Consider the following 22835-nt stretch of genomic DNA (forward strand, 5'->3'; position numbering starts at 1 on the left):
TCAGCTTGGAAGTAGTTTTTTTTTTCACTGTTTAAAACATTCTACAAACTACAAGGGCACTCAGAGAGAGAGAGCGCAGACCTTCGCCAAGGCATGCCCTATCTCACAATGTTATTTTAATTTTTCCAGTCAGGAAATCATTTTCCCGATTATTCTGACACCACATGAATGCAGCACAAATTCCCTATCTTGCAATGTTAATGAAAGTGAGAAATATGTGTATCTGCCCCGTGATTGGGATCCGCTCTAAACAATTAATGAGTTCTTCCTTGGCCAATGTTACACCCTTCAATCAAGTTTTATGAAAATCAGGCCAGTAGTTTTTCCGTAAACTCTGCTGACAGACAAACCAACAAACAGACAAACCAAGCCGAAAACATAACCTCCTTTGCGGAGGTAGAGAAAACTGTACTAACTTATCCCAGAAAACTAAGGTAATTTAACATAGATGTTGTATCTGAGCTGTTAGTAGGTTGCACATGTTTGTGCACACTTGCGTTTTAAACCCCTGACCTTAAATGTTGCCTTCATGGCAGTGAATCATCAAGAGTGGGGATAGCATCTAATTATGTTTGAAAGGTACCAGGCTTCACCAGCAGGCAGAGTGAGAACCAAATAAAAGGGAAAAAATTGCCTGGAGGCACAAACCCAGCAGGCATGCCCTGTTCTCTTAAACAGTCTCCACCAAAGATCCAACAAATAGATTAAGTGCTCCTGGTTGATGAGGGTGATTTGGGTAAGGGGGTGCCAGTCAGATGTCCATAGCCTTGCCAGGTTGGCGAGGGGGGTGTTGCTCCCCTCATTGGTTCAGCCATATACAGCATATATGCATTGGCCCATACACCTTTTGAGAAAATATCTGGGGAGGGAAACCACTGTGTGCATGCTACCACACACAGGTCAAATCAGGAATTGGCTTTTCTAATAGAAATGTTAACTGATAACATATGCTGTAGAACAACAACAGGCTGAACTCCGACTTGGCATGTTGTGTTCACTAGCATTGCAAAAGCAGCATATTCAGAAGTTTGAGTATTTATGGTAAAAACTACAGATATGCAAGGGGAAAAAAACTAACTATGTTGTACCACTGAGGCCTCATATTTCTGATTCCTTCAGATTGAACAGCTGGAGCGAAGGATGGTGTCCCTGGAGGAGGAGACAGAGAAGCTGAGGGAAGAGAAAGAGCAGCTACTTCAGGCCAAGGAAGACTTGGCCCACAACTGCTGCAGAATCCAAGCCTCCCTGGATCATCTGCGAACCCAGGAAGCTGTCCGTGAAGAGGCATCCCAAGCCCAGGCCCTGGCCCAGGGGGAGCGGCATCGCAGCGAGATCATGGCTTTAGAAGGTCGGCTGGCTGCCTCTCAGAAAGAGGCTACCAAGCTTCATCATCAGTTGCTGAAGATGAGACAGGAGCTAGGGATCCTCAGAGCAGCTAGGGACTTCTATAGGAACCGGGCAGCAGCACCAGTGCGGGCAAGCGGGGCTGCTAGCAACATTAGTTGCAAGGTCAAATTCAAAACAACTAGCCTCAGAGGTCCGCTACACCAGCACAGCCATCGAACAGTCAGCCCCAATCAAGCCATCAGCTGGCAAGGCCGCAGCCCCAGTCCCACTAAAGACGAGTGGGAGGACATGAGCGTAGATAGGTAATGATACACACACACACACACAGATGCACTTATTCTCATAGCCTCCCTCCTCATTATTTTTAGGTGGTAGGAGTGGAGCGGGTGGGCTGGTTGAATTGTGGGGGGCCTACGCAGCATCGAGGGGACAACGTGCATATGCAAAGCGTAAGCAAATGGGTGATTGAATTCCATCTTCTGTCTAGTTGGTATTCAGGAGCCAAAAGAAGAATGCAAGCAAGAATGATAGAGAGAAGGAGAGAGGAGGGGGAAACTACTGTCAGATCCTTGGAAATATCCTGGGACGCCTTGCTTGGAGCTTATTGACTGAAATTTGCATGCAAAATTAGCCACCTCTCCACACAAAGTTGAACCAATGCCAGAAAAGCCCAGGGATAAGGGGGCCGCCAAAGCCTCGATACCTTCCAGTGATGCCATTTTCATGCACTAGTCACGCTACCCCGAAATTGACAGTTTGGCAGTTTGATTTAATTTACTGGTCCTTTGCATATTCACTAACCCCCCCTTGACAGCGCTAAGGATTCCCCTGCATGTACCACCCCCCCACCTCCTCCACCCGTACACACACAACCATAGATGCATTGAAGCTAACCCCTCCCTGTGTCTAGTCATGTGGGTTATCTTGTGGCATGTCAATTCACAAATGTGTGTGTGCTACTCTTATTTCCTCCAGCCACCCCCGTAACCCCCTCCCAACACATACATTCCCACTAACTCACTTCCTTTCCGTCTTACCCACCCTCCTCTTTCCTCTCCTCACCTTAATTTAGTTAGATAAATTTTGAATGACCTGACTCGGCTCAATACCAGATGTCTACAAGCTGTTTAACACCCTCTAAATTAAGAACCATCGACAGTAATTATTTCATGTATGTTTTATGCAAAAAAGCCACTGAGCCAACATTTATTGAGTGATGGTCGAAATTATTTGATTTCAAACACTCAGAGCTATCGCTGATATTTATTTCCCTTCACTTTCTCTCCCTGTATGCCTCTCTCTATCCGCTCTCTCTTTTGCTCAGTCCTACTAACTCCCCATCTCTTCACCAACTAATTCATCAGGCTGTAATCCACCCCATCTCAATCCACATGAGGCCGTTTAACAGGGACTGGGTGCAGCTGTGCCCAGTTTTCCTAATGCCTCTCCATGTGGCTAATAAGCAGCTTTCTAATATACGCTTTACCTGAGAGGTGGATCTAAGTGGATTTGTGAAGAAGGGGTCTAAACTGAGATGTTGTCTTATTTAAGGCACCTGTCAACTGATTTGTTACTGTAAAGCCTTCTGCGTCTCTTTCCTCGCAGTGGTCTTCTTCAGCAGGCGCTCCCGGAAATACAGTTTCTCTGCCTAAGGAGGTTTGGCCTAAATAGTGCCAAATAAAGATCTCAAACTCGTTAAGGCTACTGACAAGTCTTTGTTTTCCCCTCCATTTTTTTTAGCGCTGCCTCTGGCTCCCTCTCTCAAGTTTTGAGCTGCTAAAGGCAGCTGACCATTTTGAGCGGCTCAGCAGTTTTGTTAGAGAGCAGGACAGAATGAGAGCAGGGGGGCATGAGGAATATCCTTCTGAATCGTATTGTATTGTTCTTTTATTAGGGATATATATATATATATAGAGAGAGAGAGAGAGAGAATACACCAACATAAAGTGTCTTGGTGAGGTGTTGGGCTACCACTTGCCACCAAAACGTGTTCAGTGTGCCTTCTAATAGATTCTCCAAGTCTCTGGGCCTCAACTGAAGTAACGCCATGACATGCCAGCATAGCATCCTTAACTTTGATAGACCTGTGGATGCGGTTACCATGGCTCTTGTTGTCTGATTGGCTTGATTTTCACTGTAGACAGTATCAGAATCATGCTAACTGTAGTATTACACTTACACACATAAAATTTGAATCTGCATGTAATGCATAATTGGTAGAAAAGTACTTTCAAATTAATAGTGAGATGACTTTAGTAAGTAAATTTAATTCAGACTTGTTTAGCAGTCTGCATAGCATGAAGCAGGTAGCATTTTTCATCAAATGCATGTAACCTTGGTGTTAGTGGTGGTGATTAGTGATCCTCAGCAAGTCCTTGTGCCCCGTCCAGACCGGGTTTAACCCTAACTAGCCCCCAGCAGTGTCATGTTCCAGTTAGATCCTGTCTCTGTGGTCTTTTACCTCCGCTGCTTCTCCCAGGCCCCACCTTAATAAACCCGCCAGCGTAAATGTCACTGGCTTCCACCTTCACGTCAAAGGTCACTGTCAATAAACCTGTGTGTGTGTGTGTGTGTGTGTGTGTGTGTGTGTGTGTGTGTGTGTGTGTGTGTGTGTGTGTGTGTGTGTGTGTGTGTGTGTGTGTGTGTGTGTGTGTGTGTGTGTGTGTGTGTGTGTGTGTGTGTGTGTGTGTGTGTGTGTGTGTGTGTGTGTGTGTGTGTGTGTGTGTGTGTGTGTGTGTGTGTGTGTGTGTGTGTGTGTGTGTGTGTCCGTCCCAGGAAGCCCTTACCGTGTGTCTATCAGATGCAACTTTGCTTGGCTCCGCTCAGCCGTGCCTCTCACACACGTCTGTCACACACAGAGAGCTAATGAAGGCCACAGCCGCTCTCATACATGTTGATGCATTCACCATCAGCACCAGACACTGCAGCTTTTCACTTAATTTACACCCACATTTACACTTCCAGCTCAGAAATTGGATGGGACATTGATTTTCTGTTGGAAGGCGGGGGGTGCAAATGCACATATTTTTGCTTGATGTCAACTAAATCAACCATAAAAGGTAAATTGGATTTTTGTCCTGTGGTGGTACTTTCAGAGACAGGGTTGCGGGTTCAACTTCTGGCCTGTAATAACCCCTCTCACTTTTCTCTACAGTGACAGTGGTCAGGAGTACGTGGACAGTCTCAACAGTGTGACCTCAAGGACAACGCCTTACAGAAAACAGGTTAACAGAAAGGTTGGTCTGTGCTCTTCCTTAATTTAGTTTTACATTAAAAAAAAATTTTTAAAAAAAGGATTACACGTCTACAGCCAGATGTTAACCTTGGACTAGTGTATATGTTCCCTTGCAGACTACTTCTGCAGGGGTAACATCCAAATAGTTTGAGAGCAGGTACAGGTTTTGTTCGAGTTGTTTCAGGATTGTTTTAATCGTGCAATTATTCTAGCGGTGTAAGACCATCGTCAAAAGTATTTCTGAATGCTTAAAACTTTGATTCCAAACTAGCACTCACTGGTTATTAAACCATACGCTGTATCAGCACAGTATAAACATTGTACTTCTTGATCCTAAAATTTTAATGAAAGAAATGTAAGATTTGATATTCAGCATATTCAGAGTAAATTGTTGCTTATTTATCAAGAAAAAAGCTATGGAGGTACCTCACCAAACATAATTGCAAGCAAAATTTTGTTTAATGTAAGTCAGAAGATTCCTATGTGCAGTTATTTACAGCAACATTACCATAGTCATAGAACTAGTTAGGACTAATTGCCATCACAGTAACATTGAAACAATGTGCCTTGTATAGTAATTTAAGTAATGTACTCTTTACTAAAAAATGTCCTCAGTGTGCTCATTTTTACCGTAAAGGTAATACAATTATTGAGGTGTATGTGATTAGTCAGCATATGGATAATTATGAGTTTCCTGTAATCTCTGCTCCCTTTGCTCCTGCATTTACAGGGTTTTGCCTGTGCCATTGTCAGTGCTGCTTCTTTTCCCTCTCCTCTCCACACCATTAAAATCAATAGGCCTGGACCCTTGCTCTTGTCTATATCAAACCACTTCACAGCAAGACATGGCAGCTCCAAACCCCAGCTCCGAACCCCAGAGAGATATGTCTGTCAAGAAGAGAGAGGAAAGAGGGGGACCTTTAAAGATATTGTCTCCCTCTCGTTTCAAGAGGAGGGGAGCTAGGTAGAAGGTGGAGACGAAGAGAGGGTTGTTGTTGTACATGTAGCCAGGGAGCTGTCAGGACCCTTACTCTTAGTCTTAGATCCCCTTAAGTTTCCCCGCTCCTGATCCGCTAAATGTGCACATCAGCTCCTCCAGGGCTCATCGCTGTGACAGCCCTGGCCCCTCACGACGTACTATGTCACAGACCAAAGGGTTCACCCCCCTCCCTCCCCTCTGCAAGGCACTGTGTGATCAAACCTGGCACTGATCAAATCCTACCTGACCCCATATACAAAGGAAACAGGCAGAGACGGAGGGGTGGGGGATTACCTTCTTTGATGTCACTACTACAAACGATGGTGCAGTTGGGAGGTGTCACACATACACACGCACGTGCACACTTATGAGTGCAAATGACTACACACACACACACACACACGTCATACTGTAAGAGTGAATCAGGGCTTTCAGACAGTGATTGAACAAAGACAGCATTTGCAAGCATCTGTCAGAGGTAATATCCGTGCCGAGAAGCGTTCACGTTGAAGTCAGTTGAACACGCTCAGGTGAATTATTAAAGCACTGGGTGATTTGTCTTGTCGCGTTAAACTGAGCACACCCTGTGATCATGGTGTCATTATGAGCTGCGTCTCAGGAAGCACAACATGTCAACCGGTTGTGTTACATTTAACAGCTGCGTTTCATCTCTGTCTCTGACTTTTCTGTTCTCTCAGTCCTACAGGTGTTCACGGATCTCAAACACAGCGGCACCGGCAACAAAATCCAACAGAAAACAACCCCATGTTCTGGCCCAAGGTAACATAAGTTTTCCTTTTTCGCACCCATGCAGAACTACACAAATCTAATCGACTATAAATTGCAGCAGGAAGAACACTCAATGTATTTACATGCTGTCGATCGGAAACAAATATTTAAGAAGTTTACAAGCTTTGTTTTTTATTATTTGCGGGGGTTCAGAACCTGAATTGGTTATAAATGGAAAATGTTAATCATTCAAGTTGTTAAATATATCACAGTTTTCACTTGTGCATACACAAAGACACTTTTACATAAGCCTGTTAACTCCCACCAGTAGCTTCTAAATAGGGATTTGTTCGGTGCACTTGTCAACTCTGAGGTGCCGGTGTGTACTTCCTCCTGTTAGACGATGAACAGCATGAGCCCTGGGACCGAGGGACGAGAGGAGAGAAAAGGAGGTGGAGGAGAAAGAGGATGCTAATGAAGACCCAGCACTGCTCCTCCTCTTCTCTGCAGCAGCGCATCGAGTCCCTACAGCGTCACATTGACATACTGCGAAGTGCCAGGAAAGATGCTGTGCTTTCAGCCAGAGAGCTGCAAAGGGCCAATGAGAAGATAACGGCACAGCTCAACTCCCTCACTGAGAAACTCTGCAGCAGCAAGCAGCTCACACAGGTAACTTGGGAAAAAACAGGGAAATTAGTAAAAGGGAAAGCCAGTTATAAGTGTTGGGAAGTTTCTTATTTGTCTGTCTTTGTCTTTCTTTTTGTGGTTCTTTTGTATTTGCTGGGGGCTGAGAGTGCAGCAGTAGCAGGTCCTTTGCCCTTATCATGCTTAATAAGTGTGGCTGACAGGCCTACCCTCGCCTGTGGAGGTCAGCACCACGGAGCAGAAGTGAGGAGGAGAATCTCTCTCTCTCTCTCTCTCTCTCTCTCTCTCTCTCTCTCTCTCTCTCTCTCTCTCTCTCTCTCTCCCTCTCTCTCTCTCTCTCTCTCTCTTTCTCTCTGACTCTGCTGTTGTCTCGTCTCGCTGAATGTTTCAACAAGCCAGTTCCCCACAACAATCTGTGTCACTAGCAATTACATTTCTCCAAAACTGCACCTGTGTGCTCAGACACACACAAGGGGACTTTTTTTCACTGCCACACACTCATTTAGTTATTTAGTACCTGCCTCCAGGTAGGAAACTCTTAGACTTGGCACAGCCTTTAAATAAAACACCAAGCACTTTGGCCCTAAACAGTACCTTTCCTGCCAGGGCCTCCTTGCGCACCCCAATACACACACACCAACACCTCGACAGATACGGTCGTTAATCGGACAGGCAGGAGACTTCTTTTGGTGAATTCAGAGATAGCAGCAGCCAGCGAGGGTCCACTGGACGCCTGATTAGGTGCATGTGTCTGTATATTTACTGAGTAGAATAGCACAGATGCAGTATATTGGACTTGTTCACAAAGGTCAGAGTCTAGCTAGCCCTCATGGTGTTGCTCCCTAGGAAGTGGCCCCTGTGCTCCCACCCAGGCATCTGATTGCTAAGGCCCAACGAGACCTCAGACTCAGACACAGCAGTAAAGGCACATGTGTACGCACACACATACACAAACACACACTGTTGCGTGAATGAGTGGACAGAGAGGGAATTGTTGTCTTCCTGTTTGTTTCCTCTCTCCTCCTGCAGTATTAATGCCACTACACCGGAGAAAGTTGGAGCCGACTGACTGGCCAAAGCCTTGTCTTGTTGCCCTCTCTGGAAAGGGCAAGAGGTGATGGACTTTGGGCTTGTTCCAGCCGGTCCTTGCCAACTCTCCAACTAAAACTCTCAGCTTGTAATTGGCTTAGGACAGCCTCCACAGGGGCCATCATGTGAGAAGTAGCATGGCAGTTTCTCAGAAACTTGTTTGTGTTGCTGTGTCTCCCTGATCCTTCAGCCATTCCGTCCTTTCCTTATTGCTTCCTTCCTTGCCTCCTTCCATCATTAGGAGTTATTTCCTTATTCCTTTCTTTCTTACTTGCTTTCCCATGTGCTCCTTTTTTATTGGAGTTTGGATTTTGAGTTTTTAATAACTGCATTTGATAGCTGCTATTTAAACAACATTGTTGCTGCTCTCCAATCTGTAACATGAGAGAGAAATAGATCTTGAGTTGAGATTTGTGATGGTCTCCATGTCCTAGCCTAAAGGCTGTTTTATGGTTCTGCGGAGGCTCCACGCAGAGCTTTCGCCGTAGCCTATGTAAGTGGTCTGATGTTTATACTTGTGCACCGGTCTGTGCGTCGAGCCGGCATGTGTGTGTGTGTGTATGTGTGCGTGTGTAGTAGAGCGAGGTAGAGAGAGACAGTGACGGTGATTAGCTTCAGAGCGAGTAGCAACTCTAGAGTCATAGGGCCTAATTTACTAACACTAGCGCAGTTTGCGCTGCGTCTGTTTATGCGAGTTCAGTAATAGCGCACGCTATGCTTCCAATGCTGACACCCATCAGGCAATCAGCGTCTTTCTCCGCCCACTATACCGTAAATTGCGCTGTAGCGAAGCGGTACTTGTGCTATGATATGGCTGAGTGCAGACTGCGATATTCCCACTGCTGATGCTATGACTGTTTGAAATGATCCTGATGCCAATATTTGTAATGTAGCGAGGAGTTTAACAACTGCTGGAATGGAATGTGAACGCTGAGTGGGAGATTCAATTTCATCTTTGAATTCTTTCAGTAACTGTAATATTGCATGGCTGCTTGATCTGTAACGCTAAATGATGTTGTGTTCACTGACAAAGTGTGATTCTTATGTTAAAAACATTTTCAGCCTCGCCTATGTCTTTGTCTTGCTCAAATTACTGTTGCCATTTCACCAGCGGCATAAAGGTCTACGAGGAAACTGGATTGCGGCTGGTTTAGACCTGCTTTTAAGAGGCGGAGAATTTCCCCCGCAGAATAGAGGCGCGCTCTTACTGACAGTCTTTGTAAATACCACGGAATATATAATTAGGCGCACTTTGCGCTTATCCTCCCACCTTTTTGGGTGGAACTCCCACTTTCCCCACGACCCTCCCATGAACGCATATCGAAAGCGCAACTTGTCTCTTCTCGCTCATGTGGCAGACAATCTGCGATTTTACCCAAGTGCGCCCTGTTTGTAAATAGCCCTCATCGGTTACTTCCGTCTTTGCGACCAATTAGCGCCTGGAAACAGGCGCAAACGGCTTGATAAATCTAGCCCACTGTGAGAGAAACAAAGTGTCTCCCCTGTGTTTTCTGACCACGGTGGGAAATCTTTAGCAGGAAGAGTTAACCCTGATTTCATGTTGTTTATGGAGAAGGAGAACCAGGAAATGAGTCGGGGGGGGGGAAGCAATGCTAACAAGCCACGGTCGCTGCGGCGTGTAGTTACATTTTTTGAGAGGTGCATGTCAGGCTACGACGTAGGGTCCGGCGTAGGTTTGTGTCTTCACGTATCTACGTGCGTAGCAACGGCGTAGATTTTACACAGAAGTATAAAACCGCCTTTAGGGGAACATGTGTTCAACAGCACGGGGACACTTTCATCACTCAGTCACCAGCACCACAGCGCTGACAGATGTCTATATCAGCAACAGAATCTAAGCCTAACTCTCAGACCTGCACTGCAAACACTTGTGGATGCCTCCCCTTCTTCACAACATAAAGATTTTAAAGGATGTTTCCTATATTACAACTTGGGTCGGTAATGAAGACATTGCTGACTGCTGAGAATTGGGTACATGGCAGTATCATTGGTACATTGTCTAAACCACTTTATTTGGAGGTAAAAGCAAAAGTGAGTGTCCCCGCAATGTCAGTATTGATCCCTCATTGCACAGGTAAACTTTTGTGTCCTCACAACTACGTCAAATACTGTAGGTCAAAGTTGAAACAGAGTGAACTGTGATAGATGTCAAATAAGTGTGTCTAACCTGGAGGTTTGTCGGACCAGCCGTGTTTCTTGCCCTGTCTGACATTTCGTAATGTTGCCGCATTCCTAGATCTCAACAATTAACTTCTAGATCTAGGCATATGGCAACTATTGCTTAGATCTAAATGTTATTATTACTGAAATAGATAATGGCCAAAAACTACGAAAATAAGACTCAAGTTGAAATAAACCGGAATTATCCCTTAAGGTGACATAAGAAGCTTAGAAAACGCAGGTGACAGGTGAAGCATGCCCTCCTATATCAAGCAAGTCTAGCTTTTGACAAAATGTGCTAGTCATGCGTATCATCCAAATACAGGATCATTTGGTTGCTTGGATTATCTACCTCGCTCAGTCATTACTTCCCCGTTTACTTCACTTTGCAGTGTACTGTGACATTGCCTCGTGAATTTACTAGCCTTATCTCTTTGCGTGTGGAGTGTCCTACCCTCCTCTAACATGTAAGAGGCTGGGATTATCATAGGATTAGGGAGTGCAACAGACACAACTGACTGAATTTAAAAAGCTTCAGACTATTTTTCAAATTTGTATGATATGGGATATGGCATGTGCGTCTTCAACAGAGCAAAGGAAACCTAAAACAAGAGGGATTCTATTAAAAGGTGTCAGCCAGCAACCAGATATCAATAACCTCCATGTATGCAGAGCAGAAAGCAAACCCCTGGGAATCTGCGGTTTCACTTGGGTGTGTGCGTGTGTCTCTGTGTGTGTTCCAGCATTTACCCCATGTGTGCAGCACACATCTTCATGTATCATGTCTCCTATTTGTGCCATTAAGCATTCTTGATGTTGAAATTATAGCAGGTCAGCTAATTGTGGCAGTATTGAACCAAGCTTACAGAGACGTGTTTCTGCCCCGTATTTTCTAAATGAGCAGGCAAAGAGATTTTTTTTTTAGCTCTGCCGCACACGTGGTTAAAAGTGTTCACCTCAGATGCTTATGTTTAGAATCATTGATACTCTGTACATTTTACATGATCATCTAGTGCCATTATCGTTCATCACTCTAAACCCAACCACTAACCAAATGCTGAACTCCCTCTGTCCCAAAGTACTCTCTGATTCTGCAGGATGGCTTTATTATGCATGCCAATCACAGTGAGAATTAGGCCCTATTGACCAGGCAACAGCATCATCTGTCTCCTAATTAGCATAAAAAAGGAGCTTTATCACAGACTAGATATTGAAGCAGAGCCTGTAGCTCTCCTGTGGCTAAGGCATACAGTATTTCCAACATATTGTGTTTACTTTGTTTCTGCGTCTATCATATTCATGTAATGTGAATTTAAAATTAAGACTTGTAATAGTAATATATTTTTTTTTATTGTAAAAGGTGAGAAAGCTAGGATTTGGTTTGACTCAAAGTTTTTTATTAAGTGAACGTCAATTAACAAGAAGTATATCACGTCTCCCATTACTTTTTACTGTAACTCTCGACATCCTGTAACAAAAATGTAGGTTTTCCTGGTTTAATAACAGTTGACAAAACTTTTGTTTTTGGTTAAAGTATCATTAGCAGTAGCCTAGACCACCAATTTTTGTCTGTCGGTGGGCAGAAGCTGACCTCTGACCTGGCTGGAAAGGAGCAGCAGAAAAAGGTTCTGGAGATGGAGCTGGAGCAGTGGAGGCAGATCACATTACCCCAGCAAACTGTACCACCAGCACCAGTAAACGCACAGTGCTCCTGCCAGTGCAGGATCATGCCTGCCCCGGATAATCCGTCCCCCCAGGCCCTGGAGACTGATGTCAAACAACTTCAAACCAGACTTAAGGTTAGTGGTTATAAATTACAAGGAGAACGCTGGGGTTAATTAATGACCCTCATGCTTTGTCTAATTGTGCACGCCTTATGAGATAAATCTCTTAATAGGATGATGGTACTAAGGATTGTGTTCATTTCCAATTTTGTGCACTATGTAGCTTGACTGAATAATACCATGAATAACAAGAAAAGTGTGTGTGTGTGTGTGTGTGTGTGTGTGTGTGTGTGTGTGTGTGTGTGTGTGTGTGTGTGTGTGTGTGTGTGTGTGTGTGTGTGTGTGTGTGTGTGTGTGTGTGTGTGTGTGTGTGTGTGTGTGTGTGTGTGTGTGTGTGTGTGTGTGTGTGTGTAAGTATTAGTACTGTTTTGCTCAAAGAAAATATTTGTCAAAAAATCCTACGTTCATTTTGGTCTGTACAGGCAAGTTTACAGACAAAAGTAAGAAAATATAGTTTATAAATGTTCTTTTTGTTGCCTCTTCCACTACCTATTATGCAGTATCAGTCTTACGGGGTTGGAATGCACATGGATTTATGTTTTTCAGTTAGAACAAAAATTTGCCTGGTATTTATCATTAAATCAACACCAATATTTCTGAGTCACTTTAACCCCTGGTTTAAACAGCCTGCTGTCCTTGAGGAGTTTAGAAACTCTAAAAAAAGCTGTCAAGGTTTTACTTTTAAATGCATATTAAAAAAAATCATCATAAAAAAATCATCAAATTCTTGAGCCTTTCAATTTTCACTCCACATCACCTGAAATTGCATGTGATTTCGACATGAATTAGCATTTCTTATCATTTGATCTTATTACGGAGTACCTGTCAGAAAGATGAGAAATAGGGAATAACAGTAGAGACGTGCCCTACATCATAGGGAATGAGGTGTGAGTGGTACCACAGTATTATCACCCTCTCCACAGCCAGCTCATCAGTGTCACCGAGCAGATTGCTGCTGTCGTTACACACAGCCGAGGAAGTCATGTCAGGTGACAGCAAAAGGGAGAGGCGAGGGATGCTCTGTGGGGGTGAGCGCATTGTCAAAAGCTTGTACTGGTACAGTTCCCACAAGAGATACAGGGCCCTTTAAACCAAAGTGAACATGCACATTCAAATATCCATCAGTCGAATGATCAGAAGTCAAGCTGTTGTCATGAGCCATACAGTATGTCTTAATATGTCACATGGCAGATATATAAGAGATAAAAACAACAAGATATGAAAGCCGGTCATTTTAATAATATTAACTAAATGTTGGCTGCTGGATCTTTCTATTTTATAGGTTGACCAACAGATGTTGGTCAACCTATTAATCAGTTTATATATATATATAGATATAGATATATATAGATATATAGATATATATATATATATATATATATAGTCTCCATTAAATATATTGTGTAGTATAGGTCTATACATTGTTATTTTTACTATTACTCCCCTTATTTCATCCACTTACTGCTAAAATACTGCTTTCCTTTTAACTTCTTTTAGCACCTTCCACCCTCCTGCTGTAACTATAATGAGGAGGCATGCTGTGCCTGACCTGTCATCAGCCGTGTCGTGAAAACCTCCCCCACCCCCTATCACACGCACTCAAACACATTAACAAACACACACACCGTGTGCCTTCCCCCTAGAGTGCAAGTGCGGAGGTCACAAGGCAGGTGGCAGCTAATAAAGCCCTGCGAGGCCAACTCCAGGAGAAGGAGGACAAGCTCCGCCAGCTGCAGGACAAGTTAGTTTCACACCTTTTTCTTCATTAGTATTAGTTCATTCTCTTTGTGTTTTTTTCTTACAGTTGCTGTGCAGTACAGCTCTTAGTTTTCCTTTTTTTCTTTCCACAGCCTTCTCTCTGTCTTTGTCTCTCTGTCTCCCCTTGTCTATGTCTGCATGTTTGCACATTCTCTGCAGCTCCTATCTGTAGTGTTTGATTCCACCATGTGGTAGCACTCTGTCTGCTGCTCTCCACTTAGGCATGCTACTCCTCTGCGTGTATCATTTGTGAAATTATGCATGTTCTCATCAGCAACTGAATAAAAATGACTGATGGAATTAGTGTGTATGCACATGTTTGCATGTGGGTGTCTTGTGTGTCCTGTAGAGTGGTGTTGCTTATGTGGGTAGCTGATGCGGAGTGCTGATCAAAGCAGCGTATTGATTGTTTGTGTGCCGCAGAAGAGACCATTTTGGCCCATGACACTAAAACCCACACAGCATCACTCTGGCCTGTGGGCCACAAGTCCTAATGAGTTACATGGTTCACCTACTGTAGCACTCGCTGCATTACATAGTCAGAATGTATACCTATAAACAATTCACTCAGAGAAACTGTCGAGATTTGAACAGCGTTGTGAAAGACGTATATCATCATTCTGCATTAGGATCTCATTTTTGAACTGAGAGAAAGGTACAAAGAACAACTTTGCTTTCTTCCCTCTCGTTCTCTTTGTCTCGTATGCTGTGTCCTCTGCCTGCCTTTCTCAATAATGCATCCAGGGCATGTGTACAATCACAGCGGCTATGTGTTTGTGTGTGACCAAAGCGCAGCGGATCACAGCCAGACAGAGTGAACATCCCTTAGCTGAGTTTCCACGACAGCCTCAGCCTCTCCTCTGGCTCTTGTCGCACACTCACTCACGCACACACCAATGTAACTCGCCGTCTCTTCTTGCCTACTTCTCCGTTTGCCTCCATGGAGGGACCCCTTCTCAGAATGAAAGACATGTCTAGACGTCTCTGAAATATACATCTCAGCACACACACAGGGAGCAAGGCTGCTTCGCCTTAAAGAAGAGATGGGGGGAAAAAAGAAATGAATTTCAAAGTATACCGGCATGTCCTCAGTCAATATCCGGCACTATGGCCCTGCCTTATTTATGAAGCTGCTTCTTTCATCTTTAGCCCTGTTGTCTATCAGCCACATGAAACGTCCACCCGCGCTTCATTCTTAACAACATACACAGAAATGTGCGCTCTCGCTCTCTCTTACGCACACACACTTCAGACCACTGACTGTTATCATTACAGTACACGCATGTTTGATGAACAATATTGCAAACAAGCGCAGAACAAAGGGAACAAACGTGTGAGTGATTGGGATATAGTTTGAGGCTCTCTTTCTCTCTTTCCACTAACACTCATAAATAGAGATCACACGCTCCGACAGAAGCACCAGATATCCTTCATTCTTTTTTATCCTCTATTCTTTTTGGGGTGCAGAAGGAGAGAACATCTAAAATAAATGTTGTCGATCTAATTGCCATTAGCATTGGGGCAGAGGGAGCTCGCTGCGGCTCTTATTGCTGCTCTCCGTCTTTAAGTCAACACCAGACAGTCATCTGAAAGGTTCAATATGGGTTTTCTCATTAATGGCCAAATCCATGGGGTAACCAGCCAGCGCTACTTCCCCCCCCAAAGACCCCAGGCTAGACTCCTCTCTCATTTAATTTAATGTCACTCCAATAGGACAAGCTCACATTTATTTAGCCAGTCTGCCCTCAGGCATTCATCCACCTAGGGAGACAGGGACATTTACTTACACGAAAGCATTTGCTCTCGCGTTTCGTCATCTGTTTATTCAAAACACACGAGCCATGATGCATGTGGGAGCTATAAGAACCACTACATCTTTGAAATAATAATAAAAAAAAGCGGTCAAAACCTTTTTAATTAACTGCATCCGTATGATCTTTATTCTATTTGTTCTAATTCCCCAAGGTATAGACAACCATGAAAATGCCTTACTGTATATTTGCCTTTTATAAAAACAGAATAAAACATACTAACATACTGAGCCCATTTAAAACAAGGCCTTCCTATAATATGTCTGTGCAGAATGCTGGAATATTAAGCATGTCATTACGGCAGGTTATTGAAATAGGAAGTGACGGGGTGCATGTTTGCAACAGTTAAGACATGAATAGCCTACAATACAGAGACCTTGCCTCTCTTTAGGGAAGTATTATCAGCTCAGTACAGCACACAAACAAACAATATTTTTTAGAGCGTATTCCCTTCATAATCAGTCTTTCCAAAGCCAAGTTCCCCTGCTGACATGTTTTTTATGTGACTTGTGTAATGCTGAGCTGAAAATAATAAACATTTAAAAACTTGATTACAGCCTTTCACGTAGTGTCACTGCTGATTCGAAATGCCGTTTGTCAAAAAGGACTCCCCAGTCACACTTAGTGTGCCATTCCCCACTAGAGCACTTGTTCTAATATGTGCCAGTTAGAATTATATATGCATCCTTATTTCACCCCCCTCCACTTACCCAAACAGCATGCCAGTGTATTTAGTTGTCATAATGAGCTGTCATGCCTGATGTACTGCATGGGGACACTGTGCCTGCCAGCTTTGTGTGTGTGTTTGTTCTGCTATGTAGAAACAGTGTGTGAGTGTGTGCCCATGCATGAATATGAATATCTGTGTAGAATTCACACTCATTTGTACTTCATACCATATTTGTGTTTTTTTTGTGCGTTTCCAGGGTGAGCCACACAGAGCGAGATGTGAGCATGAAAAGGCAGCTGGTGGAGGACTTGAAGACAAGACTGAAGTTCCTGCAGGAGATGGAGAAAAGTTACTGTGGACAGGTGGAGGAGCTGGAGAAGAAGGTACACCAAGTACACCACAGCTGACACCATCATCATGTCATCCAATTAGTTTGATGCGCCTTGGTAGAATTTTCAAATAAAATGAGGTATCGCAGTGCTCAGCATTTCTCATATCCCAGATATTTTGTCTCCTGGGTGACTAAAAAGGAACATAATGATTGTATTTACTGTTAACTTATAGAATAGATGTTTACTTCATTGTGCCTTCATCACAATAGAACTGCAGTGCCCCCACCCAATTGTTCAGCTTTTTTACCTTCCTGTTTCCCTTTTGTTCCAACTCATCTCTACAGGTGAAGACTTTATCAGAGGAGGCCACCAACAGGAAGGCCTTTGTTGATTCTCTAAAGAGGAGACTGAATGTTGCAACCACAGAGAAAAGCAAGTATGAGGCCTCCTGTAAAAAACTGAAGGAGGACCTGGAAAAAAAGGTAGGAAATCGCAGGCCCCTGAATTAAATAGAATCAAAATTGTATTGTGGAAGACTTTTGTAATATCAGCAAATATTGTATTGTGCAAAAAATCTATATAATATCGCATTGTGATAAACCTTGTGATTTACATCCCTGCAAATCAGATCACAACAGTATGTAATTAGTAGAAAGAAAGAAAGAGAGCGGTTTCAGGAGTGAGGAAAAGTAACTTCTATCCATTCATCTTTACACCCCAGCTGTACAGTTTCACCCCCTTGGACTTTGTAATGGTTGTTGTACAACTTTTAAAGCTATAGTGCATAGTTTGTCTCCCCCATGAGGAATTATAAGTAATGACAACAACACTGTCGGCGCATCCACATGATACAGCCTTCCGTGATCGTGCACGCACCCCCACCCCTCCTCCATGCAGTTGCTAGTAGTCAAGGAGGACAGGAGGACTAAAAAAACATGATGGACTCTTCAGAAGAGGTCATTATCTTCACTCGAGTTTCTGCGCGGGAAAGTCACCGGAGGACACAATCTTCTGAACATAGCCATACGAGAAATAAAGACAGAGTTGTATGGAGTCTTAATTAGCTTTGTATCAACTCATTTGTAACGGACGTTCATTAATATCAAAAAGTTATGCACTAAAGCTTTAATCACAGATTGTTACAAATACGTATTTTTGACACTGATCAACAGAAAAAGACTCAAATGTATAAATATATAAAAATAGTATAAAAAGGTGCAAAACTAATTCCAAGTTGTAAATAATGAAAACAGTAGTTTGTTTTTTTAAATACAAAATTAAGTTTAGGGTAGGGTAAATATTTTCATAGGCAGTTGTATGTTAGGAATATTTATTTGTGATAATAGCATCTTTAAAATTATTCTGATGGTAAAAATGAAACAATCCTGTTAAAAATTGATGCAGCCTAAGTGTTGTTTTCAGTCCATTTATTATCAGTGTCCCTAGATTAAACACTACCACTAGAGTCGGCAAAGTGAAGAAAAAAAAAGAAATTAAATTCTACAGTTACTACAACTGCTGCAAATGTCACACAGGCCTATGCAGAATCTCAGCTTTCTAAAGATTGTTTGTCTTCAGCTGACTAGTTCTGCCTGCTATTTTTCTTTACAGGAGCAGCGCATGCATGCCTTGCAGGCTCGTGTGGGAGCCAGTGAGCAGGCTTTGGCTGCACTGGAACAGACAGCCACTGAGCAAATGGAGGGGTTGACCCAGCAGAGTTCCCATGCATTGGACAGGCTTCAGAGACAGCTAGGTCAAGCCTACTCCCAGCTGGAGCAGCTTCATTCTTTCATCAAGGTACTGTACTAACTGTGGCGTGTGTGCCTGCAGGTTTTTCACCTGTGAATTGTAATGATTCTGAGTGTACCACCCCCCAGGTTAATTTGGCAAAAGTTAAAGGCGGGGGCCTTGGCATGCTGACCACTGTAAATAAAATAAAGGTTGATGGCAAACAGAATGTCACCTTCCTGGTGATGCTGTACCAACTAGATCACCTCTATGCACAGCACCCACTCTAGGGTCTGGACTGTCCTTTTCCAGAGTTGCCAAGGTGGTTGTGGAAATACCCACAAGTCCCCAGTGGAGTGCCAATGTCTTGCCATGTTCCCCAGAGAATAAGTAAATACAGCTGGGAGCGAGTTGCTGCCCCTAGTGAAGAAGTTAAGTATCTCAGGGTTGTTCTTAAGTGGAAATAAATGCATCGTTTTACAATTATTTGCAAAGCTCTCAGCACTCGCCAGAACTTGGGGTTCAGGATGTTGCTCAAGGAGGCTTTGACATCTAATTAAACCGCCAACCCTGCAATTTGTGGACAATCCACTCTAAATTACCTCTAGATGAAAAGTGAAATCATCAAGTGAACTGGTGTGGTGTCGCCAATCACGCAAGAGTTGTACCAGACTGTTGGGGTGTAGAGGGTACTTAACCTCAAGACAAAGCTCTCAATTTACCTGTTAATCGACATTTCAGGCCTATGAGGTCTAGGTAGTGATCAAAAGAATAAGAGCAGCTCATTTGATTACAAGCTGTATATCCAGAAGGAGCCCAGAATAGAACCGTTGCTCCTCTGCACTGAAAGGAAGCACTTGAAGTGGTTCAGGCATCTGATCATGACACGTCAGCTGGATGCTTCCCTATGGACGTATTCTGGGAATGTCCAACTGGGAGGAAACCCAGAACTAGGGCTGGACAATATCTAAATCACGATGAATTGAACATTTTACCTCGATTACGATTACTGAGCGATTTTCTTGTTGTACTTTAAATATACTCAACTATTAAAGGTAGGATTTTTTTTTTCTAATGAAAGCGTGCATATCTTATCTTTGCGAATTTTAAATAATCCAAGGAAACCCACAGATGCACTATTTATGGTTATTTATTGAATAACTTAAATCACAGCACACATTACTTGAAATAAAGACGTGTTTTCTTTTTGTTATTAAAAGTAAGAAAGCAAGTTTCTAAAAAAAAATGTAGAAAATAAATAACACCGTTTTGTTGTCTAAACGTAACTGTCGTCACCGCATGATTGTCACGTTTTGTCAACTAAACTTAAGCGCAACGGCCGCAGAAACGACCAGGACCTCACTTTGATTGGTAACCGGCTCACAGTCACCTTTTATCGACTAAACTTACTACTTCTGTGTCGTCTGAATGCCATAATGTTATCAAATGACGGACACTACGTTTTTCTTTGCTGCAAGCTGCTCCTGTTACCTAGTTGACTCTGTGTTCTTCTTTGTGTTGCTTCCATGAGGCAGACTAGACGGAGCAGTCACGTGACTACACACGCGGTAGTATGTTTTTAAGAGGAATGTACATTATTATTATTAACAGGATTTAAAAAAATAAAAAATAACTGACATGGGAAAATTACATTGGTTAGAGGTTCTTATTCGTCCAGCCCTACCCAGAACGCACTGGCGAGATCACACATCCCACCTGACTTGGGCAAACTACAGCAGCCCCCAGGACCGGCTTGGGGATGTGGCTAGGAAGAAGAACATCAGCACTGCCTTGCTTAGCCTGCAGCCACCGCAACTGGATAAGTGTCAGCAGATGGATGGATGGATTTGTATCAATATGTCTATGTGCCATTATGCATTTCCACTTTCTTCCAATACATAGGGAGACACAGGCCATCACTGTGATAATAATGTGTGCCCAATGGGAAATGGCACTATTGTCTTTGCCTCGGCCTAATCCATCACCTTGAGGTGTGTTTGTGTGTCTGTGTCAGTCTGCCTGTGTGTCTGGCAGAGACTGATAAAGTCTGTCCATCAACTCTGTTCAGCTGACACCTGTCTATCAAAGGAGGAAACGGTTTGGCAGAGATAGATAGTGATGGCACACACACACATAAATCAAGTGGCAGATCATGGACACAGTTTAGTGGCAGCTAAACATTGCTTTTGTCCTTACCAACCAGAAATTACTGAAAGTATTCTTGTCCTTGTATGGCTCACTTGCATCTGAGCAGAGCATTGGAGGTTGATAGGATGTTTATTTTTGTTTCCCTTTCCTAACCTCTGATTTCTTTTACACATCTTAACCTTCATCCTTTCTTTTTTCACACATATGCCTATACATAGTGAAGAAGACACACATGCATGCAATCTACACGTAACCTACAAATAGAGGCTGCACTACATGTGAAAGCACACGTGTATAGAAATGCATAGAAATACAGTTCACGCTTGTATAACTCCTCTCCTCCATTCCCATAACCCAAGGCTGGTGGGGCCATTGTGTTGTTGTTGAGGATTCACATCATTGTTTCCCTCCCCCTGGCTCCTGTGATTCCCTATAAGAACACCAAGCCCTTTGATTGGACTGCCTGACGTCCGGAGGAGATTTACTCTTGTCATGTATTGATCAGGACCGGAGGGCTGTGTGTGTGTGTGTGTGTGTGTGTGTGTGTGTGTGTGTGTGTGTGTGTGTGTGTGTGTGTGTGTCTGTGTCTGTGTGTGTGTGTGTGTGTGTGTGTCTGTGTGTGTGTGTGTGTGTGTGTCTGTCTTTATGAGCTTGTTGTTTTGTTCTTTGTGCCTGTATGTGTGTGTGTGTGTGTGTGTGTGTGTGTGTGTGTGTGTGTGTGTGTGTGTGTGTGTGTGTGTGTGTGTGTGTGTGTGTGTGTGTGTGTGTGTGTGTGTGTGTGTGTGTGTGTGTGTGTGTGTGTGTGTGTGTGTGTGTGTGTGTGTGTGTGTGTGTGTGTGTGTGTGTGTGTGTGTGTGTGTGTGTATTTTTGTGTGGAGATTTTTTTTATTGTGTGCCAGCAAACCCTTTTGGCCCCTGCACATGCCCCAGGCTGTAAGCACTGCTGTTGAACTGCTAAACAGTGGCCCTGCATGTAGTGACTACTCCACAACAAACACACACACACACTAAAGGTAGTTATCTTGCAAAGAATATTTTGGCTTGTCATCCCTGTTGGAAAGTACAGCATTGTACAGAGGTTGGGTAGTATCTTTTTTTTTTCTGAAGATGTATGAGTATTTTTGTTATGACTTGAAATTGCTGTATGTCTTAGATACAAAGTACCACAATGATGTAACAACACATTACCTGTGATTACCTTATAGGATCCCTTTCACATACCCTTTCTGTTAAAGGTGCTTACATAATTAAATATCTCACTCTAGTTTATAGGGTATTCGAACAACAGTTAACCGCAGTTGTTGTTTATTTTTTTACATCAGTGCCTGCCTAATCTAACAAAATGAAAGCCTTTCTTTTTCCTCCCGCTCTGCTCTTTATGTTTTTGAATGGCCCTTTGTGTCCTCATGTGTGTGAAGAGGTTCAGAGGTAGCTAGTTATTAAAGAGGATATCTTTTTGCTGCTCATTTGATCCCCATCTCTATGCCGTAATCCTCGTCCTGTCTAAATTGCTCCTCTGGCAATTGTGATTGTGTACTAGCCAGGGTAAGAGCTCTTAGCAAACGCACACAGACCCTCCAACCCGCCCCCCCCACTCCCACCCTTTGTCTCTCCCAGGGCTGAGAATGAGTGATAAATTCAACCCTTAATCTCTTTCTAGATTCTTCCACATGCAGGGTTTAGGTCAATTGAATGTAACCCTTGACTAGTCACAGTGAATATCTATTAGGCTGTAAATAAAAGAATAGGATCTCCGACTGTTAGTTAATGAGCTGTGTATTCCTTAAGGGTAAACACACAGCTCTTAGATCACCAAAAAGAGCTAAAGCTGCCTCCCTTCATTAGGAGGTGGACGATGGTTATTATGATTTTTGCTCGTCCTCTTTAATCAGTCTTATTTTGCTTCTTTACACCTACATGGACGTAGTAGGCCACCTATGAAACTGGATTTGAAATCCAATTCAATCAAACTGGTCTCACTTCTGTTATTTAGAAGTCAAAAAGCATCTGACTCGCTGACTCAAAGGACAATTCACACATTTCTTGTTTTATTTTAAAGTGTTAGAGTTTATACATTAGACGTGAGATGAAAAACCAGTGTTTGCTCTGTGAGTAAATGTATTTAACCCTTGTTCTCTTCACTTTATCATTATATTAATCCGTATGGGCTTTGTATAATGTGATCCTGTTGGTGTTCTTACTTATCTCCTTTGGATTTCTGAATGCCTGTGCTCTACTTGTGTATATTTGATGTTGCTAATAGACAAATAGCAACCCTCCACATACTCCAGCTGCGAGCCTCAAACCACTTACTCAGTACTCTCCTGCGAGAACCACCACTTGCTTTGTAAACTGCACCTGGTCCACCTGTGTGAAATTAAGAGAGAGGAGCTGAGATG

General features: G+C 43.2%; 1 protein-coding gene across 3 annotated transcripts in view; it reads left to right on the forward strand.

Moving 5' to 3' along the window:
• Positions 1-22835, forward strand: part of cntln (centlein, centrosomal protein) — a 91120-nt gene that overhangs the window by 48762 nt on the left and 19523 nt on the right. For 2 of the 3 annotated variants that reach the window (XM_028595351.1, XM_028595359.1), the window contains exons 16-24: positions 1120-1649; positions 4502-4583; positions 6260-6341; positions 6691-6959; positions 11789-12004; positions 13633-13730; positions 16485-16611; positions 16905-17042; positions 18172-18357. In XM_028595351.1, coding sequence (XP_028451152.1) covers positions 1120-1649; positions 4502-4583; positions 6260-6341; positions 6691-6959; positions 11789-12004; positions 13633-13730; positions 16485-16611; positions 16905-17042; positions 18172-18357 — 1728 coding nt within the window. The other variant, XM_028595367.1, reaches the window with a different exon arrangement.

Source organism: Perca flavescens, chromosome 2 (assembly GCF_004354835.1).
Source record: "Perca flavescens isolate YP-PL-M2 chromosome 2, PFLA_1.0, whole genome shotgun sequence".
NCBI lineage: Eukaryota > Metazoa > Chordata > Actinopteri > Perciformes > Percidae > Perca > Perca flavescens.